The 8,616-nt window shown below is 45.7% G+C and overlaps 2 protein-coding genes across 2 annotated transcripts in view; one reads left to right on the top strand and one right to left on the bottom strand.

Annotated features, from left to right (window-relative positions):
- Positions 1 to 263: 263 nt before the first annotated feature.
- Positions 264 to 4,075, top strand: SURF1 (surfeit 1; the record flags this gene model as incomplete). The annotated part of the gene is made up of 8 exons (XM_010020598.1): positions 264 to 345; positions 460 to 587; positions 952 to 1,034; positions 1,827 to 2,018; positions 2,318 to 2,390; positions 2,767 to 2,929; positions 3,657 to 3,738; positions 3,974 to 4,075. Coding segments are annotated over 8 exons (870 nt in total), but the record flags the coding sequence as incomplete, so codon positions are not given.
- Positions 4,076 to 5,159: 1,084 nt separating this feature from the next.
- Positions 5,160 to 8,616, bottom strand: part of RPL7A (ribosomal protein L7a) — a gene marked incomplete at its 5' end in the record, with an annotated part of 3,810 nt that continues 353 nt past the window's right edge. The window contains 6 exons of the mRNA XM_010020597.1: positions 5,160 to 5,326; positions 5,853 to 5,922; positions 6,351 to 6,481; positions 6,824 to 6,903; positions 7,211 to 7,351; positions 8,202 to 8,351. Coding sequence (XP_010018899.1) covers positions 5,222 to 5,326; positions 5,853 to 5,922; positions 6,351 to 6,481; positions 6,824 to 6,903; positions 7,211 to 7,351; positions 8,202 to 8,351 — 677 coding nt within the window. The remainder of the gene's footprint in view (positions 5,327 to 5,852; positions 5,923 to 6,350; positions 6,482 to 6,823; positions 6,904 to 7,210; positions 7,352 to 8,201; positions 8,352 to 8,616) is intronic.

Raw genomic sequence — 8,616 nt, 5'->3', positions numbered from 1 at the left:
GGCTGGTGGGGGTGTGTGCAGGCAGCGTGGAGGGGCAGGGAAAGCTCCTGTGGTCAGCTCTATCACTGCAGTTTGGTTTAGATGTGTGCAGTTTTTATTATAACCCCACCCATAGCGTTTCACAGGCAGTTGCTCAGATGAAACTTAAATCCACGGGTAAACAAAATTTCATGCCCCATTGAGCAAATGATGTAATCCAGATACAAATTCTACAAAGCAGAGACACAACAAAGGATCGTTCTTATCTTTCTTGTTTCATGTAGATATCCCACTGCTTGATCAGAAGAACTTTTTTTGGATTTCCCCTAACTAAAGCAGGTTCTGGTCTGGTCCAGCAGACTGAAGGTAAGCTTTGGGTTTCTGTTCTGTTTCAACCTTACACCTAGAGGTGACATTTCTTGTAGGAGTTTGGCATCTCTGCTCCTATACAAATCCTGATCCTCATTCTGTTTTCCTCAGGTGTTTTTTTTAGGTTCTGCAGACCACAAAGTTCTACAACAGCTGCTGATGCATCTGGAGAAGATATCTTGCTCAAATGGGGTCTTTTCCTGGTCCCTCTGACCACATTCTGTCTCGGCACGTGGCAGGTACAAATAAATACTCGTTTTTTCAGGAGATGAGCACTTGAGGGTTGTCAGCGTGTTCCATCTCCGGCTGTTTCATCTAGTTCGAATCTTGTGTGGGGGAGAGATTTGCTGTTAAGTTAAATTTTTGTTTTCCAAGTGTCCATTTGAAAGTCTTTAAAGGAGAGATTCTTATTTTTTATACTTCCATTTCAGTGTAAATATTTCCTCAAATTCAAGTCAGTAGCCTCTATTTTCCTATCTCTGATTCCCCTGCTTTAGGCCAGGTCTGACAAGAAGCTTGTAGCAAAGGTTCTCAGGCTGACTGGGGTTTCTGCGTTGCCTTGCTCTACCCTGAGGGGTTACTTTTCTATTTGTGTACTTTCAGGTTCAGCGACGAAAGTGGAAATTAGATTTGATTGCACAACTGGCATCAAGAATTACATCCGAGCCCATCCCTCTGACATTAGAGTATGGAAGCTGTCATAGTTCATTGTCTGCAGAGCACTGACAGTGTGCTGGGGATAGAAGAAGTGGTCCCTGCACTAATGAGCTTATTCTAAATTAAACTGCATGCAAATGAAGGAATCTGATGGGAATCGGGATGTGCGAGCGAATTAGAAAAACATCCTGTTAATTTTCTTATTTATAGTAAAAGAATAAGTGAATGCTTCCCTGTGGGATACTGTAAATGCAAATAAAAAGCATGAATCTCTGTTCAGGAGAACATGGTATGTATTTCGTACCATATGTAGTCCTCCTGGAAAAGAGGAGGGTTTGGTAGTTGGTGTCTGTGATGTCCCAAGGGAATTATTCCTGCCACAGGGAGTCTTGGATTGATAGTTGGCCCTGCCCCAAGCATGGGGCAGTTGTGTCAGACGTGAGAGATTTTTAAGGTCACTTGGCCATATGGCACAGCTGTCAAAGAGTTCAGTAGTTCTATATCATGGTCTCAGATAGAGCAATGCTCCCTGTTGGCTGGACACACGTGCAGTGTATCCACCTGCTGATCAGCTGCGTGTGGGTTACGGATACCATGGAAAAGAACTGCTTTCTGCCTGCTCATGAGCATCTCCATATGATTCACTGGGACAGTAATAAGTATTAAGCCAGATGGTTATTCCGTGAGGTGTTTATCTTCTGTTTCTCTTTGTCAGCTGGCTTTAGAGTGAACCATTAGGGAAAAGGAGAATCCCACAGTAAATCTCCTAATTAGATTTGCTTGTCGCAGCCATGATTTTATTTTCATCCTTTTCCATGCAGCCCCATGGAACTGAAGGAGTTGGAGTACAGACCTGTAAAGGTCCGGGGCCATTTTGACCACTCGAAGGAGCTCTATATTTTGCCACGGTCACTTGTGGAGCCTGAGCGAGAAGCTAGAGCAGCCTCGCGGCTGATGTCCCACCCGGAGAACGGCGCAAACGTCATTACTCCTTTCTACTGCACAGACCTAGGGTAAGTTAATGAAAGTCTTGGTTCATGTGAGCAACCAGCTTCTGTTGTGAAGAACTGAATCATAGTGGCTGGGTTTATAGAAATGGCTCCCTCTCCTTTAAAAGGCATCTCTCAGTCTGTTGGGTCACCGAGGCTTGATTTGAAATGGTATTTAAATTCCCCTATAATGTGCACTCAGATGACAAAAACATGGCACTAAACATATGGGTTGCTTTGTTCTTTCATACTTAGTTCTAGGCAGCAGCAGAAGGAATAAATTTTCTTCCACTCATGAGCCATATTTCTTTATGTAATTCTAGGGTCACGATTTTAGTCAACCGAGGATTTGTGCCCAAAAATAAATTGAAACCAGAAACCAGGCAGAAGGGACAGGTAAGGGGGGGACGCAGGGATCAGGCCTGTTACTCTCTGCCCTCTGGGTGCAGAGAGACACTACAGAAAATCAAGAAAGGCAGCAGCCCTGTTCAGCGTCATGGGGGGTTGCTTATGGTAGTTGTGCTTTTCAAAGAAGGGAAACCTCTTCTTCCCACCTTTGTGTTACGTCAGTGTGTGTTTTACAAACATTTTTACAAACAAAAGGAGCTTGATCTGCTTTTTTCCCTGCTATGTTACAGCACCGCCTCACTGCAGGGCACAACTACTTTATAACCAGACCCCGCGAGTGCCACGTTTTTCTACCAGGACTTGATATGCCAGAAAATGAAATAAATCTTGCAAGATTCCTTTTTTTTTCTCCCCTGCATTTCAGATTGAAGATGAAATTGAACTCACTGGGGTGGTGAGATTATCAGAAACCCGGAAGCCTTTTGTGCCTGAAAACAACATTGAGAAAAACCGCTGGCACTACCGGGACCTGCAGGCTATGGCAGGGGTGACGGGTGCTGAGCCCATCTTCATTGATGCCGACTTCAGTAAGTCACAGAGAAACCCATCCCCACATCCAGTTTCCATCGGTCTCACTCCCTTTCTGCTCAGTTAGTTATTTCCCCTAGGCACTTGGAAAGGCAGACTCATGGAATGATTTAGTTTGGAAAAGACCTTTAAAATCAAGTCCAGCAAGGTACTGCTTCTTTGTCTGTGGAGGTCTGCTATTTTGAAGGTGATAGAGGCCTACAAGAAACCTGGAGACTTTTTATGAGGGCAGGTAGTGACAGAACAAGGGGAATGGCTTTAACCTGCCAGAGGGGAGATTGAGATGAGCTCTGAGGCAGAAGCTCTTCCCTGTGAGGGTGCTGAGGTGCTGGCACAGGGTGCCCGGAGAAGCTGTGGCTGCCCCAATCCTGGCAGTGTTCAAGGCCAGGCTGGACACAGGGGATTGGAGCAACCTGCTCTAGTGGAAGGTGTCCCTGCCCAGGGCAGGGGGTTGGAACTGGAAGAGCTTTAGGGTCCATTCCAACCCAAACCATTCTACGCTGGGCAGCCAGCACCGGGGAACAGCAGCATGCTCAGCAGAGGTGCAGGTGGTGTTCAATGCCTTGAGCACAACCACCCCCTGCCCTACAGCTCTGGCTTTGCTGGTAACTTGGGAATACCATAACCTGGGGAAGAGGAGTAGAGTATCCACCTAACAGCTTCATCCCACAACAAGGACAGCTCTGCATGGTGCAGGTGTAGGTTTAACTCCCATTGTACCTGCAGGAAGCACAGTTCCCGGGGGTCCCATCGGAGGCCAGACACGAGTGAGCCTGAGAAACGAGCACATGCAGTACATCATCACCTGGTAAGTTACCCAGGCAGCATGGGGCTAACCTTCTACAGGTTTCTTTTGCATGTGAAGCCCTGCCTGGCATTCTGGCTCCTGCAACCACATGAGCTCTTAAGCTGCAATAGCCTGAAATTTTAACCCCGGTAGCATCGTACAGGTGATCTGAAGTAACTGCGGGTTTTTGCACTGCAGCAGTGCTAAGAAGGTCCAGTTCATCTGGAAAAGGTGTAAACGCAGTTTTCTTTTACAGGTACGGCTTATGTGCTGCAACTGCATTCCTGTGGTACAGAAAATTCATACAGAAGATACCTCTGTGAGTGGAAGGGCAAGTCTCTTTGTACTACAGTCAAGAGCAGATGTCTCTGGAAGACAGCAGCCCCCTCACTCCTCAATAACTGCAGCAGAGTTCTAGGGCAACATGTGCAGTAAAGGCACACAGCTATCAAGCTGCAGATAGACTTTAAGTACTGATAGACTCTAAAGTCCTACCAGCATTATTTAGCTGCAGCTTGGAAGCACTGAACTTAAAATTTTAAGTGCCAGTTGAGACTTCCAGGGAAGCTTATTTATACATTAATCTTCAGGATACACGTTTCTATTGTGGCTGGTGGTAAACTACACTTTAAACTTTTCCACTGCTGTACTTTCCAAAAGATGAAAAGGTTTCTTCACAGAGTAGTCATTCCTGAAGTCAGGAGTGGTTCCTAGCAGTTGCATCAGAATAAATGAAGAGGGATTTCACGTGCTTGCCTTGTGACTTCCGTTGTGTATCTTGCATCCAAACAGTGACCAAAAGAACAACTATTGCAGATGCTCGAGTCAAGCTGAGTCAGGCAGCCCGGGCCTTCACAAGAACATGCTAAGGGCTACTGAAAACAAGCAGCAGCTCCCACAGCTGGAGCCTTATCAAACCCGACAGCCTCTCACGATACCAAGTAGACCAAGTCACAGCAGCAAGGAAAGACAAGCACAAGGTGGTCTAGATTTCCCCCTGCTTTCAGTCTGCCTTCCCTGCCAGAGGCATGGGACACTTCCTCATATGCAGTGCCTATCTATCTAGTTAGTCTGCTAGCATGAACTATCACCCTGGCTCACCCACAGCATAACCCAGTTGTAAGTACTAATGGACATGTCCTGGAGCAATTTCCAATTGAGACACATTTGCATATGCAAGCTAGGCCTAAAGCCAAAAGTAGCCCAGCACATTCAACTCTGTGATCACATAGCACAGGCAGCTGAGCTGCTGTAGATGGACTGTGTGTTAAAGAACAGGAATCACTACAGAGGACTAGTAGTTAAGAGCAGTTCTTCCAAGTACCTGCCCCATACTGCTGTTTGCATGGCCCTATTCAATCATTTGATGAAGGCAAACAGACGTAAGGCAAAGCCACTGTGCTATCCACTGCCTGGAACGATCCCATTAATAGAGGCCACCAAAACTGAATCTGAGGGTTTATTCTTTTTATGTACAGAAAACACATAGCCATCCAGTACATCTTTAACCCAGCTTAGTAGCCAGCTCTTTAGCCTTTGCTTTTTCAAGCTTAGCAATGCGAGCCACCGATTTTGGACCCAAGACGTTACCACCCCAGTGACGCCGGATCTGCAAAGAAGCAAGAACAGGTTAGATACCTCATACCACCTCTTACTGTACCATTCAACCAACCTGCTCAATTCCTCTCCTTTCTGCACAAGGGGAAGAGCTCCCTCAACTAGGAAGCCCTACACATTTCAAGCAGTGAACATTTCTGGGCAGCACAGAGATACTAGAGTTTAAAATCTTTCCCAGATACTAGAGTTTAAAAGTCTTTCCCAAGAATGGTGCTGGATTCAGCCATCACGTTCATTTCTGGACTTGGGATGGAGTCAAGCCCAGCAGAAGCTGCTGCCCTCACCACAATCCTAGCCCTGCGATAGCTCTGTTGACTTCTAACTTGGTGACAGTGCTCACGTTTACCCTGCTCTGAAGAAAAGAATCTGCATACATCACAAGCAAGTCATGTACAACACACCAAACAGGCTTTAAGTTGATGTCACTATGTCCGAAATCATCTGCATTTCACTAGGAAGCTTTTGGGATGTAAACAGTGTAAAATGAAAGACAAGGCTAGCAGCACAAAGAATCTTACCTCATCATATCTGTCATTGTAATTGGTCTTGACGGCCTCCACCAGCTTTGCAAGGGCTCCCTTATCCTCCCTGTTGGTGACAATTTTTAGTTCCTTGAGAGCCTCAATTTAACGTTTTCCACAAATCATTTGCCTCAGCGTTTAAAAGCTCATAGTAGCAATGTGATTTTTCAGGTTAAGCATCATTTGCAAACGCTTAACCACTCCACCTATCAATACTTCAGGAACCTGCATTGCTCAGGTTAAGGTTAATAGTTCCATGTATGTATTTCAGAGTAACTATTCGTTCTGGTAAACCAAAATAGATCTGTATTTTCAGGGTTCAGTAGAGCTCTTCATTCAAAAGGACATATGTATTAGACATTATAGAGGTAACAGTTCAGGTTTACTACTTTATACTAGACAAACTCAGGTTTGCTGTCCACCTGCCCTACAGCCTGTGCCTACGGCCAGTTTGCTTTCATCACAGAGAATCACATCAGATTGCAGAACACTTACGGGTTAACTTGGGTGAAAGCAACAGAGGTGCAGGTTTTCCTGTGGACCAGCCGCCCCAGTCTGGCTTTGCCCTTGATGATGCAGTATGGCACTCCCATCTTGCGGCACAGGGCTGGCAAGAAGACCACCAGCTGCAAAGAAAAGGAACATGCTGTAGAGCTGAGGGAGAACATCTGTCTGTCCTTTGGATCAGCATGGGCTGGGGCAATTGCTCAGCGTTAAAAAGCTCGTTTTGCTCTTCACTATTAATTCAGGTGAAGAAATTCACACATCATAGCAAGGGCCAAGCCTCACTGTAATACCAGGACAACTATGAACATGCATACATGCTCCAGTGCTGGTAAATATATTTTTATGCACTCCCTTTTCACACAATAGATTTGTCCTAAAATGCATTTTCACTCCAAGTCCAGTTCTGACCTCAGCTTAGGTTACATGTGTAGCCTGTAAGATCTGCTAGTGAGTACACTTACCTCAATGGGATCTACGTCGTGGGCAATAACTACAAGCTGAGCCTTCTTGTTCTCCACCAGAGTTGTAACACTGTTAATACCTGAAAAGCAAGGAATAGATAAGCTTTGATTCCAGTCAGTCCGTTTTCAGAGATTCAATGTCAGCCTCACAGAACCAGCTCACACTCCATAGCAGATTCATTCCAAAAGTTATGAAAACTTTCCACATCCACGCAGAAGATATTCCCTGGACAATCTGCTAAAGCTCAGGGTTAAAAAGCTCGTCTATTTTGCTCTTCACTTTGAGCTCAGGTGAAGAAATTCATACATCATTGCAATAGCTTGTCCAGTCCTGCCTGGCTGAAGCAGAGACTCTTTTCAGAGTCTCAAGTCCATGTACAAAGTTACCTGCTCGGAGAACTGGTGGCCGCTTAGTTGGAGCATCTCCCTTTCCTGCAGCTTTCTGCTCAGCACGAGCCAGCAGCCTCTGCTTCTTCTCTTGCTTATTTTCTGGCCTGTATTTGTGCGCCAGCTTCAGAAGCTGCGTAGCTGGAAGAGAACATCCACTGCTGCACATCCGTTCAGCTGCACAGCCCGAAAAGCTAAGCATTACTTTGTAAAATACTAAAGTGCATCAATTCTCTTGGTAGTTGTCATCAAGTGCACACAGACAGCAAAAGGTTAGCATCATTTGCACAGGGCAAGAGTGGAGCACCTCCAGAGCACCTATTTACCTCGATGCGCACCTCTGTTGGCAATGAGCTCTTCACCCTTTGGATAAGGAAATGCCTGTGGACCCCCTCAGCAATTACAGTTAAATGTGGTGCACTTTCTCCTTTAAAGCAAGCAACTTATATTACATCTATGAAAGAATTGCTCTACATAGGTCAAAAATTTCTTGCATAGACACTACCACCTGGAAAAGGCTATTTACTTCAGAAGTAAGTAGTTCACACAAGACACTGAAGCCCATTCTTAGCCTGTTTCAATGTCAGCCTGCACGATGCGAGCATTCCGCAAAGGCCTGTACTCACACACATTGCTCAAACTACCTGTTTATTCAGATAAAGAACCACAGGTGGTTCTGCAGCAAGCTGGAATAATGGCCTCTGATGGAAACATGCACTTGAGATAACCCTGGGTTTGCATCCTTAACTAGAAGCTCTGGTATCTTCTATACCCCTTTCCAAGGTACACAGCAGCCAAGATTTAAGCCAGCAAATTCAGACAGCAGCTTGCTATGACATCACCCCTGTCACTCTGAAAACCTCCCTAAAATGCTTCCAAAGATTCTCCCCAGCTTACCTTAGTTACGTCTTATTTCAGTTTCTTTCCTTCTCTCTGAAGCATATCCCATCAATGACCCAGGTCAAGAGAACTGCATGTGGCACATCCTTACCTGTCTGGCGGTCCAAAGCCTGAGTGAACTGGTTAATGGCAGGAGGCACCTTCAAGCGCTTGTAAAGGATGGACCTCTGGCGCTGCAGCCTGATGTAGCGCGGCCATTTGACAAAACGCGTGAGGTCCCGCTTTGGCTGGATATCCTGTCCTGGAAACACAGACCCTTTAATGCACAGCTGCTCCACAGCCATGGAGCAACAGCAGGGAACAGGCATCAGAGTGCATCAGAGATCTTGGTGGTGATATGTCAGCACTATCACTCAGATAGCAAATATTCTTTCACATCATCTGCACACCGTACAAAGATGGCACTAGAGCAGCTTGAATTGATTTACTACACCACAAACAAAAAGGAAAGATTCATCCCAACAGAATCACGGAATGAATCCAGGCAGCATAGGAAACAGCACACT

The sequence above is a fragment of the Nestor notabilis genome, unplaced genomic scaffold (genome assembly GCF_000696875.1).
Source record: "Nestor notabilis isolate BGI_N333 unplaced genomic scaffold, ASM69687v1 scaffold22238, whole genome shotgun sequence".
Taxonomy (NCBI): Eukaryota; Metazoa; Chordata; class Aves; order Psittaciformes; family Psittacidae; genus Nestor; species Nestor notabilis.
The sequence above is the reverse complement of the archived record's forward strand: the minus strand, read 5'-3'. Positions and strand labels throughout refer to the sequence as shown.